This window comes from Ambystoma mexicanum, chromosome 5p, assembly GCF_040938575.1.
Source record: "Ambystoma mexicanum isolate Mex_15411 chromosome 5p, UKY_AmexF1_1, whole genome shotgun sequence".
In the NCBI taxonomy this organism is placed as follows: Eukaryota; Metazoa; Chordata; class Amphibia; order Caudata; family Ambystomatidae; genus Ambystoma; species Ambystoma mexicanum.
Window position 1 is genome coordinate 47,708,972 of NC_090930.1, and position 16,372 is coordinate 47,725,343.

Below are 16,372 nucleotides of genomic sequence, written 5' to 3' on the forward strand. Positions count from 1 at the left end.
AGGTAGTGGGAGCAGCAGAATAGCGAGTGAGAGGTAGTAGTAGTTGGCAGTGGAGGTAGTGGGAGAAGCGGAATAGCGAGAGAGAGGTAGTAGTAGTTGGCAGTGGAGGTAGTGGGAGAAGCGGAATAGCGAGTGAGAGGTAGTAGTAGTTGGCAATGGAGGTAGTGGGAGAAGCAGAATAGCGAGTGAGAGAGGTAGTAGTAATTGGCAGTGGAGGTAGTGGGAGAAGCGGAAAAGCGAGTGAGAGGGGTAGTAGTAGTTGGCAATGGAGGTAGTGGGAGAAGCAGAATAGCGAGTGAGAGAGGTAGTAGTAGTTGGCAGTGGAGGTAGTGGGAGAAGCAGAATAGCGAGTGAGAGAGGTAGTAGTAATTGGCAGTGGAGGTAGTGGGAGAAGCAGAATAGCGAGTGAGAGTGGTAGTAGTAATTGGCAGTGGAGGTAGTGGGAGAAGCGGAAAAGCGAGTGAGACGGGTAGTAGTAGTTGGCAATGGAGGTAGTGGGAGAAGCAGAATAGCGAGTGAGAGAGGTAGTAGTAGTTGGCAGTGGAGGTAGTGGGAGAAGCAGAATAGCGAGTGAGAGTGGTAGTAGTAATTGGCAGTGGAGGTAGTGGTAGTAGCGGAATAGCAAACAAACAGGGTAGGAGTCTGTCCAGGTTAGCCCAGAAAATTTGGAAATGTTCTCTCAAATGCAACATTTACCTTCTCTCACATCTCGTTCCAGGGGAACACAGTTCACTAGCAGACACTCTAAACAGAAGTCTGCAGCTACCCGCAAGAACACACGTGGCAAATTCATGCATATATTTTACACAATATCTTCACCCAATGGGGGCATCCACCTATAGCAGAATGCCCAGACTTCACATCCAGGTCTCCCCAGCCAGAGTCCAAGGGGGAACGCCCTGAGGATGAGTTGGTCAGGGAAATTTGCATACGCTCTTCCACCGACACCACTCCTCAACGAAATAGTGCACAAGATGCACCAGGAACAAGTCACAGTAATTCTAATAGCTCCAATGTGGGCTCAATAACCATGGTTTTCACACCTACTCAAACCAGCAATGTGCAAACCAATCAAACTTCCTTGCCCAGAACACATGCTGTCCCAGCACAAGGGGGACACCATTTCATCCATACCCTCAAACTCTGAACTTGGCAGCCTGGCTTCTGAGGTCATAGAGCTTGGACATTTAAACCTTCCACAAAGGTGTATGGACATCCTAAAAGCAGCACCGAAGCCTAATACAAGGCACTGCTATTTTAACAAATGGCAAAGATTTGTCATTTGGTGCAAATCCTGCAACATCAATCCAATTGACTGTTCCCCTTCGTATATAGTGCACTATATACTTAACCTTCTAGACTCGGGTCGAGTCTTCAATTCTCTCAAAGTGCAATTAGCCGCACCCGTCTCAAAACAAGGAGTCGTGATGGAAAGTTCTAGTGATCAAAGCGTTTATGGAAGGAGTTGAAAGACTATAGCCTCCAATTTCCAATCCACCACCTGTTTGGGACCTTAATGTTGTACTCGCAAAACTAGCTAGTCTTAAACATTTAACTTACACTGCTTTTCTCATGACTACGACTTCAATAAGACGAGTCAGTAAACTTCAAGCACTCGGTCCAAGAGCTCTTCATTATCGTTCACAAAGACATGATGGTTCTTAGAACCCATACTCGCTTTTCACCTATATTCATCTTTAAGTTCCATGTTGACCAGTCTATTGAACTTCCAGCTTTTTTTAACAGACAACTAATTCAGCCGAACAGAACACTCTTCATACTCTAGATGTAAGACGAGCATTCAATTACTACCTAAACTAAACCACTACAGAAAACAGATCAACACTTTGTTTCCATAGCAACTGGTAGAAAAGGAGATAATGTCTCCAAAAACGCTCTCTCATGATGGATAGTCGGGTGCATCCAAATTGGCTACTCACTATCAAAAAGATCCTTATCTAGCCCACTCCACTCGAGAAACAGGGCTACTCTAGCCTTCATTTCAAATGTTCCTTTAGCGCAATTTGCAAAGCTGCTACTTGGAGTTCTATTCACACTTTTGCACAGCATTACTGCTTAGACACACAATCTAAAGCAGATTCACAGGTGGGTCGAGCAGTATTAAAACATCTATTTCCCGCTGTACCTTCACACAACCCACTTCCTTCTCGAGGTACTGCTTGCTAATCTATGCATAGCATGTGATTCTAAACAGATCCACAAGACTCGGAAGGGATGCATTACTTATCGTAATCATATTTCTGAGGCTTGTATCTGCTTAGGTTCACATGCGCCCACCCTTCCTCCCCTCCTGGAGTTGAAGGTGCATAGATGTTTCTACACCTTTATCTTTCTACTTTATCTTTCTTGTACTCCTGCAAACACTTCATGTTCCCTCATGTCAGAAAGAAAACAATCTGAGGTACCTGAACACCTGAAGGACCATGGGTACAGTACACGTCACACAAGCAATAGTATTACAAACACGCCCAGTCGACGTCGCTTTTTGAATTTTGAAAACAAGTCATGCAATACTCCGCGTCTATGCATAGCATCTGAATCTAAGCAGATACAAGCATCAGAAATACGATTACGGTAAGTAATGTATGCCATATGGGAGGGCGGAGTAAGCAGAGGTTGGAGGATAGTATAACCTGGGGAGGAGTGTGCAGATGACGGGGGACTTGTAATTATGGACTAATAAACCACTGAACTGAGAGTGCAAATTATCTGTGTGTTACTCACATAAGACTCCCTTAGAGTTCTAAGCGGTATAGGTCAGGGCAGTTAGAAAAACCCTAAGGAGTCAGATAGCCACCGTCCTAGGGAAACCTCATTAGAGTAAGACCGCTGACAGACAAATAGGTGTCCCTGTTGGCGAGAAACTTTCATCCCCCGTTAAGGATGCCTGAGCTAGGTAGGGAGTCAATCGGCAGGAAGTAGAGAGCGAGAGACGGTCCTAGCGTCCAACTTTCCAGAGAATCAGGTAGGGCACAGGAAGACCCTTTTCATACAATTCCAGAGCCAGCCGATCTGTCTTTAATTTGGAATAAACACCCCTGGAATGTGTTCAGGCTCCCAAGTGTTTTTTTTGTGGCGGGTCACCCCATCACAATTGCGAATTTGGAAAACACTTGATTTTTCTTGATGCAATGCTAGTTGTGATGTTGGCAGAATCCAGATATGTGGGATGTTTTTTGTTGTAATTACCCCTGGGACTTACTGGAAGGTTAGCTTTCTTCTAGCCAAGTTACTTAGACTGACTGTGACAAAGTTAAGAATTAGATCCTCACTTAAGGTAATTTTATTTTGTAGAAGAGAGATGGATTCAAAAAAAAGAAAAGGAGGAGCTGAAAAAATACGAGATAAGAAGAAAAAACAGATTGAAGATGAAGTGCGGGAAAACAAAAAAATTGAAGAAATGTTTGCAGTTCAGAACATCAAAAAGTCACGTGGCATTGCTGGGAGAACAGTGGATTGTGACCACGAATCTTCAGGCATTCGTGTTCAACCCGGTTCTTCACTGGAGTCCTCAACAAAAGTTCAAGAGCTGGGAGGAGAGGACGTGTCTGAAGCCAGAGTCTCTGAGGACATCTCAACAGAGGCAGATGCAACAGAAACTAAGCTGTCAGAAATAATTGAAAGTGCCCCCAAAGAGGAAAAGGTAGAAACCATTCAGTTCCAAAGAACAGACCACATCCCCCAAGAGGAAGTGGCAACCAGTGGTACCATTGTGTCCCAAACAATTAAAGATGCCGCCACAGATGAAGTAGCAGAAACCGGGCTGTTTAAAAGATTTGGGGATACTACCATCATACCCCCAGAGAAAGTGGCAGGTGCTAGTCGTGCAGAAGAATCTTTGAATGTTGAAGACTCGAGCAGCTTGCCTGTGGAGTACAGACCACGAAAAGATGATCCGCAGGTGGCAGACTTTTTGTTTGAACGTCCAAAATCAGATCAACTTTCTCATTTCTTTCAGCATCATCCCATTCAACCGAACACACACAAACAAATTAACGCCCAGTTAGCATTTTGGAGGAAAGATGGGAGTAAACGGAGTTGGTTAACTTACTCAAAAATTCAAAAAGCTCTTTTTTGCACAGTTTGTTTAGCATTTACTGAATGTAGGGAAAGTGGCCCTTTCATCCGTGGAGTTAAAAACTGGAGACATATTTACCAGCGCATTATAGAACATGAGGCAAGCCAAGGTCATCGGAGGTGCACCGATACCTACATGATGACCTTTACAGGGATCGACACAAGCGGTCTTCACCAACAGGAATTAGCTCGAAGTGAGCAAATTGGAAAAAGCAGAGCCATACTGGAGCGTGTTATTGACATTGCAAAAGTCCTTGGGAAAAGAGGGCTCAGCTGTCGTGGGAAATCAGAGTCTATGTTTGATCTGGATAATGAAGAGCTGGATCATGGTAACGTCCTTGAAATCCTTCTCCTTCTAAGTAAATTTGACGCACCTCTAAAGGAATATATTGAGGCCCTGCAGCCTGAATCTGAAAGGGAAACTGGGCAAGGAGAGGGTGCTGCTGCCACCTTAATGTCAAAGACCACTGTTGGGTACGTGATCGAAGCTATTTCCAAACTCATAAAAAAGGTGATCTGTCAAGAAATAGGGGAAGCTGGCCTATTTTCAATTCAGATAGACTCAACCCAAGATGTCAGTGTCACTGATCAGTGCTCTATAATAGTCCGATACGTTACAGACACTGTACATGAACGCCTGCTGTCAGTAACCCGCTGCACTTTGACTACTGCGAAGGGCCTGTCTGAGTTGCTGCAGCGTGTTGTTAAAGAATATGGTCTTGATTTACACAGGTGCATAGGAATTTCAACAGATGGTGCATTCAATATGCAGGGGCAGTACAGTGATTTCACATCCTGGCTCAGCAAGGAATCACCTGGTAAAGTACATGTTTGGTGCTATGCACATGTATTAAATCTTGTGCTTGCAGAAGGGACTCAAGCATCAAATGAATCTACATCTTTGTTTGGACTGTTAAACTCCTGTGCAGTTTTTTTTCATAAGTACTACAAAAGCATGGATGCGTGGCATGAGCTGTCTACAGAAGAGCGCGCAGACCAAATAATTGGAGAAACAAGTTGGTGGGAAAAGGATACAGCACTCAGGAACATTTTTGGCTCCTTTAATAACCCAGACAAAGCAATGTTCATTGATCTTATCATAGCTCTCAATAATATTGGCTCAAACACAGATAAATTCAATTCAAACGTCCGATACCAAGCTTTACACTGTGTTGAATACTTGTGCAAATTCCAAACAGTGCTCACAGCCCAATTATATCTTCAAATATTTAATTCTACAACCCAGTTATCCAACTATCTCCAGACAACTGGAATGGACGTCCTCCAGGCACAACTAATGGTCTCAGACACTATGAAAGCACTTGCTGCAGAGTCAAGAAATTTTGATTCCATCTACAGTGCAGCAGAACATTTTGCAGAATGGGCCAACGTGGGCTTGGAACAAAGAGGCTGTGATGAAGGAGTCGAAACAGAACTTCCTGAAGGGAACAAAATGAGGATGCCTGGAATGAGTGCAAAGGATGAACCGATCACCCTGGCTAAAGACCGGTTTAGAGTTGATGTACATAATGCTGTTATGGACAACGTTATTCAAAACCTAACTAGTCGTTTCAAAACCTACTCCTCTCTTGCCGCAGATATATCATGCCTGGATCCCAAACATTTCAATAAAGATCTACCCGACAATGCTCTTGTAAATATTTGCTCCTTGCTTGCAAGAATTGATGGCTCCATAACGGTACAGGGATTGAAGGAAGAACTTTTGCACTTTGCAGCCAACTGGTCTAAACTGAGGAGGACACTACCGGAAGAGTATGGCTTTGAAGGGCAAGGTAGTGAAGATCCAGCACTACAAGAAGAATTTGGAGACCAACCCAAATATAGAGTACAGAAATGTAAAACATGCCGTAGCTGTGCAGCTTGTTGCTACTCAGTTCTAAATAGGTATACACTTTTCAGTACTGCTTACCAGCAATTGTATTTGGCATACAAGTACATCTTGACCTTATCTTGCACACAGGTAGCATGTAAAAGAGGTTTTTCAAGATTGAATAATATTAAAACTCACCTAAGGAACCACCTCAGCCAGGACAACCTCGAAGCCTTTATGCTTATGTCTGTGGAACAGAATGTACTTGTCCAATTGCAAAACGCGGACATAATCGACCTGGTGGCACAAAAAAGTGCATTGTTGCAGGAACTCTTGATTGAGTAATAGTCCAGCAACCATGTTCCTACGCTCAAATGTAAAGTTCTTACCATCACTCACCGCTGCCTTTCTAACGCAGCCCTGTCATACCTCACGCAAAGACTCATAAAGCCTACTGCTACCTGTCCATCACATTCTACCTTCGCCAAAGACCCATCATTCCCACGTTCAACTGCAATAGAGCCAGAGGCTCTAGCTTCCCAGTTACTGCTCCCAGGCTCTGGAACTCGCTACCACTCACCCTGTGGAGTGGACGGAATCCTCCTAGGGTGTCTTCAGGAAACAATTAAAGACATGGCTTTTAAACTAACTAACCCACCCAACTCCTGTCTTCTATCTACTGGCTTTGCAACTATCTCACAAACCCACTTACTGATTCGTCTACCACCCATCTTGTTTTCTGCAACTACCGCCTAGATGCCCTGGGGTTCAGCACGCTTCTACAAATGTAATAGAAAAAAACATATCCTTCGAGGGAAAACAGACTAATTTTGTCTTTTGAAGTAAAGCAGTAAATATGAACTTGGATAAGTCATCAACTTTTTTCTATATGGTTGTGCACGATTCACATTTGACCATACTCAATTTAAACACTTTTGCATGGAAGACTTTGCTCAGTTGAGGCACAGATGTTCTACCAAACCAAGACGTGTCCAATGAAAGACCAAAGATGGATGCGTGACACAGAACCTAGAAGCCGAAAGTTTCTGTTTCTGAGAAGATGGCACCTTCATCAAGATTGTGTTGACATGTCTGCACTGTCGTCACCGGGGACAATATATGAACCATTCAGCTTTCCATCTTTGTATCAGATTGTGAACCCAGAACTACATGACCTTCCACAGAAAGAAGACTTTCCACAGAACTGTAAGTATGCAGAGTTATTTTATGAGCTATGTTGTAACATTTGGGCATAAATACTACAGGCAAGTTACTTTTCTGGTGTTATCATATGGCTGTATTGCTTATTTAATTAAAATCTATAATGATTACCAGTGGCAAGTAATAGAAACTATTTCAGCCTGGTTCTGCAAAATCAGGGTTGTGTGATGATGTTACTGCCTTTTCTTTTTACAAAGAAAGGGAATGCTATCTATGATTTTCGTAAGTCTTCTCACAAAACATTACATGCATCGAACACCATTAACCCCCCACAATCTCCATAAGTAGCATATTCTTTAAGGTCATGAATTGCCGCAATTCAGGGATGGCCGTGTGTCAAAGTGGTAGAGCCTTCGTGGCAAGGACCTATTGTTCCTCAGACATATAGTAGATAAGACTTAAGGGTGAGCTCCTATCATGTTTTACGATCCTCATTCCTATATTATGCTGTCCAGCGATACTCTGCTTTAGCATTAGTCTGAGATATGTGTGAGGGGTCAGAAGTGTGAGGCAGACAACTTGCTAAAGGTCTTTTACAAGATGCCATTTTATTAACTCAAAAAGGGTTGGATAAACGCCTGACTGTCCCTAATATAACCAGGATTCCCTGCCTGTCAAAATAACACTCAAGTAAACCTGTCCCTCACATGTAAACATACATCCAACACATAAAGGCAATTTCAAATATAACAGTTACGTTCAACATAGACCTAGTAACTGTATATCCTTGTAACGTGGGTCGGATCCCCTTCCCCAGATTCAAAGCAGGATTTCCAATCAAAAGTTCAAAGTAAAAGATTTCTGTTTTGTAACCAAATTCTAATTATAATGTTATTTTTGTTCCAAAAGACTTCCACTTGGCTTTAACCAACAGTTCGACTGGATGACAAATCTTTATCTCTCCACTTGTAGCAAGGAGTTCAACACAACTACAACTTATCCTTTCAGAACCAAAACACTTCCACCATTCATCTGTATCAACAGCAATGTTTTGTCAGGATGATTCCACACAGTGTCAACAACAATGTTTTGTCAGGGTGATTTTAAAACGGTTCACAAAATGCTTTTATGTGGTCTTGCCACTTCTTGATGAACTTCAACCACAACACAGTACTTAAATGACTTCTTCCTGGTCCACTAACCTGCCGGGACAAGTACTAAAAGCTCCCTGCCGTGGTATACTCGCCTGCCAGGACTCAAACGCTCCTAACACTACTACTTCTGAGGTAAAGTTTTCTTCAAACAACTTAGTAAAGTCCTTTTACTTTCAACAACATCAATATTGACTACTTGTTCTTCTGGGAAGACATGAGACATATTGGTGCTGTTTGTTCCACACTTGCGATTGCCACATACAATGCAGGTTATGCTCCTTCTGCTGAACACTTTCTATTAGGAGGCTTGCTCTCCTGCCACTCTTATGTCCCCCTGGCCCCCTGCATCAACCAAATGCTGATAATGGCTTTCTATCACACTTTCTTCTCTTTGGCTTAGACGGTGCTTGTTTGAGTCTTTCCCAACTATTGGCTTTTTCTCTCTTTGGCAATACAGGTTACAATTAGCTTGCTTCTGAATTACCCTCTCTTGACTTTGGCAATGATGGTTCTTATGAACTTGCTTTAATATCGCCCTCTCTTGGCTTTGGCAAAGTTGGTTGTTAACGTCTTTTAATATTACCCTCTCCCAGCTTTGGCAAAGTTGGTTGTTAACGTCTTTTAATATTGCAGTCTTTTGGCTTTGGCAAATACTTCGACTTTATAAGTGCAATTACAACCATCTCATCTGTTCCCAAAGTTCTTATTCTGCCACTTTAACATGTAGGTATGAGTTCGGTCAACAAAGTTACTCTTATTCTGCCACTTTAATTTCTTTATATCATTTTGGTAGTAAAAGTTATCATAAATGGCCAGCGGGTGATACCGGAGCGTTCTGGGTTTACACCATAGAGAACTCACGGGTCTGCTACCACTGTGTCTTCTGGTTCCTCTGCTCCGCTCTGCATGGCAAATTACTTTGTTTCAGTTCCCGCGGCCTCCGACAGTCAGGAGAGGAGCATTCTTCGTTCCAGGGACACTCTGGTGCTCGCTTGCCACCAGAGCACAAATTACAATGAGGAACACTTTTCAAAATACCGCTTCCCACAGCTCAACCTCTGCATGCAAGGCCATCAAAGTTGGAGACTCCCTCGGGACCGTTATCTGCTCTGCATGTATAGCGCCGGCTCCGCTTTTCTTCTTCCTCTGCTGCTACTGCAACATGGAGTCTCTGCAAGCACTCCACCTTTTACTTCTCCCCATGGTCTGCACCAGCAGGGGGCCTTATATTCTTAACAGTCCCACTCAGGTGTGGGTCATCAGAGCCACTAGACTGCATCTTGTGCCTCTGCATCCCTTTTCTCGTCCCAGTACTTTGGGCATTGTGGGACTTGAAGTCCCCAATGTTCGAATTACCTCTTTTATTCAGAATATTGTTTTCGGATTTACCTACTTCAATTCTATCATTAATTACATCTTCAAAAGGACTCAATGATTGGTTTGGGTTTAAACGAGAGTTAGCTTTACCAGACCTAGTTAATGTTCTGATGTCTACAAGAGTTTTCACCACTATAATGTGGTCAACTCTATGAAGGGGTACCTTACTCCTGATGCTTGATTTTGATCATTTTCACAACCACCAAGATGAATAGCTTTGGGAAAGGAAACCTCACTCCTACAACAAGCCATTACATTTTCTGGCATTACTGAAATCTCTCCTTCTGAGGAAGGCAAATAACACGTCTCTCCCAACAGAGTCCCCCCATTCCCTTGGGTCCCCTTCTCCTTCCAGGTGATCCTCCCGGCTAATGCCACCCCTGGGCACACGGGAGGAGACTTTAGGTAGGGTCTTTGTGAGGACTCAGCAGGATTCATCAAAATGGCTAGTCTAAAGCCCTGCAGTTATAGATGTCATAGAATTCCACTCATTTGACTCATTGAGCCATGTGCAACAGTTGTCAGGTGGAAAATCCATCATTATTTTCTAAGGGTTTCTTTTCCTTACGTTCTCCTCTTGCGGGTCTGTGGATTTACTATCCCTCTGAAGTCTTATGGTGTGTCCCTTAGTACGTAGTGTTCCACCTTCAGTGCATTACATTTCTTGTTCATTATGCAGGACCTGTGTTCAATCATTCTCTTTTTTTTCATAGCTTCATCCTTGCGTAGCTTAATTTGATGGGTAATTACATTGCTGCCACTTGTGTTTGGTGGTAATGGAATTACTGTCACTTTTACTGCACCTCAGAATTCGAAGTTTGGAGGTTAAGTGGAGCAAATGGCCACTTTGCCTCCAATTATCTGCAGAATTACTGCTTGTGGCAATTTCTTCAGCACCCCCATGGAGCGCTAGAGGCTCCAGAAATAGTAATTTACACTGCCATGCCATCACCAATGGTAATCCTGTGGTTATGTTACAGGATCAGGTATTGGTAACCTATTCGAGGTATTTATTTCTGATGTTTGTTAATCTGATTAGAATCACATGCTGTGCATAAAGTCTGACATCCAGTGGTCACTGCAGAGTATTGCATCTTGTCTTTCGAGAATCGAAAGGGGACGTCGACATGGGCGTGCCTGCAACTCTATCCCTAACGTGACGTGTAGTGTACCCAAAATCCGTCACATGTCAAGGTCCCTCACATTGTTTTTTCCACCCAGAATACTGGTCACCTTAAGCGGAGCTCGTAAAGAGACATTGCTTTTGTCCCCTCAACCTTTGGTCGATTTGTTTAATTGTTGTTATATATCATCACCTACCGGCCCTCTCTTCAATGGCTGTTCCAAATCTCCGATGGGGCAAGACCTTCGATGTACGGTGATCCCATCAGTGCTGTCGACCACGTGGCCAGGCCTTCGCCGGCCTACACAGTAGGGCGAGTGTGGTCGGGGTGGACATTTCTGTTTCAGACTGAGAATGCCTTTCCCTTTCTTCCCCCTTTCCTTCTTGGTCGTTGTCATTTATAGCGTCCTCAGCTATGGAGAGGACTCAATTTAGATTTTGCCCTTGTTGTAAAGGCAAGTTCTTGTGGAAGGATAAGCATAAGCGGTCTAACCGCTGCTTACACCTCGAGCACGACGAAGCTGGTTGCGCGGCCTGCAAGCTCCTCCGCCCTGAAACTCTGAAGGAGCGCCGGGTCAAAAGGTGGGCAGCCTACGGGATGTCGAAGGCTGATTCCCCGCCCGCGGCCGCTGAATGTGACGAGGGTGATAGTGACGACCTGACCTCCGCACTGGAGGTTGTAGACCTCTCGACGGAGCGCTCTCGCTCTGCAGCGTCTATCCCCGGCCCTGATAGGCATGGCTCTGGCCCTGCTTTGACCCCCCCAGGAAGAGGAACTGTACACATATGACCTCACTGAAGATGACCCTCTTGTTGACACTCAGAACGATGATCAATTCATGGACCCTGAGGACCTTCAGGATCCTGTTGAGGGCTAGGGGGTAGACCCCGATATGTGTGACCCACAGCCATGGCAGTCCCCTGTGTCACCTGACCCTGATACTGTGGATTTGGCCTCTCCACACACTACTCCTGTTAGGGAGCCTTTGCCTGTGGACGATCAGCCCGCGTTTAATGCTATGCTACGCAAGGCGGCAGCACACTTTGAGATCGATACGGGGGAGACTATCCCCATGTTGATTTTTCAGAGAAAATCATCAAGGAAAAGCCACCTGCTAGCCAGGCCATTCCGCTCCTCGCCTTCATCAAAAGGCACCTTGCGCCCTCTTTGTCTACATCAGCCTTGGTCAGGGGTGTTAACCCACGGGTTTAGAAACTCTTCAGCTCCTCGCCCTCTGATCCTCTACATATTAGAGGCCACTCCATCACAGACACTCTCTGGTGGTGACCACCACGAGGAAGAGGGCAGGGGTTCCTCTATCCACCGGAGAAGCACCCCCTGATAAGGAAGGGAAGAGGCTCTATGCACTCGGGAAGAGGGTTACGCCTCAGCGGCTTTTGCCACACGTATTGCCAACAATACAACCCTGTTGGCCAGTTACGCTGATGCCCAGTGGGCCTTGTTGCGCGAAGCCCTACAGGAGGTTCCTGAACCACTTCACACCCGTCTCTTGGCCACGGCTACCGAGGGCACTCAAGTGAACAAGAGCATCATTAAAAATACTTTAGATGCTGCGGAAACGGCTGGGCGTTCCTTAGTCCAGGGCGTACTCCTCAAAGGGCATGCATGGCTTAGGAACTCAGGGTTCAAGCCAGAGACCCAAGCGTCCCTCATTTACAAACCCCTGGAGGACTCCAACTTGTTTGGAAAGGCGGTTGATGACGCCCTGGAAACAGCGAAAAAAGGAGCATGAAACCTTGAAGACCCTGGACCAGATCACGAGACCCTTCAATAGGTGCGGATATGGCAATAGGTGCCTTTTTCGTGGCCAACGCCACCCTCAGCAGCAGTATACCTCAGGCAGAAACTGGTCCTCCCCTCAAGTAACCAGTGGTTACAACACGTCGTATGCCCAGAGAGGCCAGTGTCGTGGCAAAGGAAGGGGTCTGGGCCCTACTCCTAGAGGCTCCCCGGCCACCGTCACTAAATGATCCGAAAATTCGGGTCCCCTCCCCGGTCGGGGGCCGGTTAACATCTTTTCTCGAGGCATGGGAGGGGATTACCACAGACCGTTGGGTACTGTCAACAATAGCCCACGGTTACTGTATCGAGTTCAGCCGGGCCCCAACATTCAGACCTCCAAAAGGAAGACGTCAGAACACCTTCTCATCCTTCTTCAGGAAGTAGAATCGCTGCTGCAAAAAGGAGCCATAGAGGTCATGCCTCTGTCACAGGTAAAGGAGGGTATTTATTCAGTGTACTTCCTTCTACAAAAAAAGGATCTAACCATGCGCCCTGTATTAGATCTGCGCCCAGCGAACACATTTGTAAAACTTCAAAAATGTTGTATGGTGACTTTGCAGGAAGTAATCCCCCTGCTCACACAGGAGGATTACATGGCAACACTGGACATGAAAGATGCATACTTTTATATCTCAATTTTGCCAGTGCACAGGAAATGCCTCAGGTTCATGATAGAAGGCAAATACTATCAGTTCAAAGTGCTACCCTTCGGCATAGCCTCAGCGCCAAGGGTATTCATGAAAGTACTGGCAGTGGCAGCGGCTCATCTGCGCAGTTTGTCCATTCCGGTTTATCCTTACCTCGATGACTGGCTCATAAAGGGATTCTTACGAAACATGCTTCTCAAATACCCAAAAGACTATAGACCTCTTGTTCCACGTGGGATTCTCCATCAACGAGAAGTCGCCGAGTCTAGACCCCAGCCAAGTCAAACAATTCCTAGGGGCTCTAATTCGAACAAGGGACGGCCTCGTCTTCCTCTCCAACGAGAGGGTCCAAAACATGCTGTTTCGGATCCCTCAATATGTAGCCGGTCGAGAGGTGACGGTACGCAAAGCCATGCGGTTGATAGGAATGATGGCGTCATGTATTTACTTGGTTCCTCACACGCGCCTGCGCATGCGCCCAATGCAAGAGTGGCTCAACAGCCAGTGGTGTCAGGCCAGCGGACAATGGGACAATCTAGTAGTTGTCTCGCAAGCCCTGGTTCTCTCGCTGCGGTGGTGTTTGAGGGAGAACCTTGTGAAGGGGAACTCCTTCACCACCCCCGCAGTGGAAGCCACTCTAACCACAAACACATCCCTCACAGGATGGGGGGCTCACCTGTCCCATCAGACCAACCCTATAAATCTACTGGAATTATTGGCGGTCTTCAAAGCACTAAAGGCCTTCCAGACACATCTGCAAGGAAAGACAGTGCTGATCCTCACGGACAGCACCACTGCCATGTACTACCTGAACAAGCAGGGGGGCACTCGCTCTCCAGGACTGTCCAAGCTGTCCCAGAACATCTGGAAGTGGGCTCTCAAACACAACATGTTCCTGTTAGCACAACATGTACCAGGGGAACTCAATCTTCTGGCAGACGGACTCAGAAGAGACTTCCCTCTACCCGCAGAGTACGAATGGCGCTTACACAGAGGCATCGTCTCCAATGTTTACGCAGAATGGGGCTTCCCAGAGATCGACTTGTTCGCAACTCTGGAGAACGCCCAATGCCAAGATTACGCCTCCAGGTACCGCCAGAACCGCTCCAAGGGAAACAGACTCTGGATAACATGGCCAGGAAAATTTGTCTACGCTTTTCCCCCCCGACTCCCCTTCTTAACAAGATAGTGCACAAGATGCACCAGGAACCAGTTACCATGATACTGGTGGCCCCCATGTGGGCCCACCAGCCCTGGTTCGCTCATATGATGGAGATGTCACTATCTGTCCGTACAACATGTTGTCACAGGACAGGGGCCGGACGCTGCACCCATGCCCACAGGGTGTGAACTTGGCAGCCTGGCTCCTGAGGTCATAGAATTTGGACATTTGCAGCTCCCTCAGAGATTCATGGACATTCTCAGGGAGGCATGGAAACCGAACACTTGTTACTCCTACTCGAGTAAGTGGAAACGATTTGTCATCTGGTGTAACTCAAAGAGCATCAACCCTGTTGACTGCTCTCCCACTCATATTGCTTTATATCTGACTCACTTACTGGACTCAGGTTTAGTCTTTAATTCCATTAAAGTTCACCTAGCCACACTCTCCGCCTATACTAGTCACAACATAAGGTGTCATGGTGGAAAGTTCCAGTTATTAAAGCCTTCATGGAGGGAGTGAAAAGAATTCACCCTCCTATATCTAACCCAGATCCCGGATGGGACCTGAACGTCTTGTTAACCAGGCTAATGGGCCCCCCCTTTGAGCCCATGCATAGAGTGAGCCTTAAGGATCTCACTCTTAAGACTGCTTTCTTAATAGCTATCACCTCCATTAGGAGAGTGAGTGAACTACAAGCACTCTCTATCTTAGACCCCTTTGTAACAGTTCACAAAGATAAGGTGGTTCTACGTACACACCCAAGGTTTGCACCGAAATTCATTTCAAAGTTCCATGTCAACCAGTCAATAGAACTACCAACGTTCTTTCAGAACCCATCAAACTTGGGGGAGAAGAGCCTGCACACACTTGATGTGCGCAGGGCGGTCGTGTTTTATATGGAAAGAACTCGCCCACTAAGAAAGACTAATCAGTTCTTTGTCTCAGTGGCGGCAGGAAGAAAAGGAGATGCAGTTTCCAAATCCACTATATCTAGATGGATTGTCCAGTGCATCACTCTCTGTTACACTCTTGCTAAGAGAGAACTGCCCTTAAAGCCTAGAGCACACTCTACTCGAGGCACTGGGGCATCCATAGCGTTCATTGCAAATGTTCCCCTAGAGTCCATTTGCAAAGTGGCAACCTGGAGTTCTGTACACACCTTTACACTATTGTCTGGATGCTCATACTGGATCTGATTCCCAGGTGGGACAAGCAGTACTAAGACCCTTCTCACAACCCACCTCCAACTCCGGGTTCCGCTCGCTAGTCTATGCACAGCATGTGATTCTAAGTAGATTAACAAACATCAGAAGATATGCTTTACTTACCGTTAAAGCATTTCTGATGATTGTGTCTGCTTAGACTCACATGCGCCCACCCTTCCTCCCCACTCGGATGGAAGGAACATAGACGTCCTATTACTTTTCTCTCTTTTCTGTACTCACTCACGTTAGTCATAAGACTCCCTCATGGTAGAAAAAATACAATCGGAGGGACCTCGACGTGTGAGGGATTTTGGGTTCACTACACATCACGTTAGAGATAGTGTTACAGGCACGCCCATGTTGATGTCCCCTTTCGATTCTGTACGCAATACTCCGCGGTGACCATGGATGTCGGACTATGCACAGCATGTGAATCTAAGCAGGTACAACCATCAGAAAGGCTTTTACGGTAAGTAGTGCATATCTTTATTTATTGAGTATTTGTAAGGCGCTTATACAGCAAAACGTGTTTCCAGGTGCCACAAGACAAAAAAGGGTAGAGAACAAGGAAACTAACAATAAAGGTCCTACTAGGCTTTGTGTCATTCGGATTGTGCAAGTGCAGTAACGAGAAGTGCAAGGAAGGGGTAGAGTTGGCCCTAGGGCTAGGCAAGTGTAGGTTGGGAGTCCAAGGGGTAAGTGCAAGGGGGTGTAGGAGGTGAGTGCCACCGACTAAGTGCAATGACAGGTGTGGATAAGACTCGGGAGTGGGGGTGTGGGAGAAGGCTGCTAATCAGGGAAGGGTGG

The 16,372-nt window shown here is 45.7% G+C and overlaps 1 protein-coding gene across 3 annotated transcripts in view; it reads left to right on the plus strand.

Annotated features, from left to right (window-relative positions):
* Positions 1–16,372, plus strand: part of LOC138480708 (zinc finger MYM-type protein 1-like) — a 135,769-nt gene that overhangs the window by 96,005 nt on the left and 23,392 nt on the right. For all 3 annotated transcript variants that reach the window (XM_069612410.1, XM_069612411.1, XM_069612408.1), the window contains exon 2: positions 3,316–7,135. In XM_069612410.1, coding sequence (XP_069468511.1) covers positions 3,316–6,274 — 2,959 coding nt within the window. In that variant the 3' untranslated portion in view covers positions 6,275–7,135. The remainder of the gene's footprint in view (positions 1–3,315; positions 7,136–16,372) is intronic.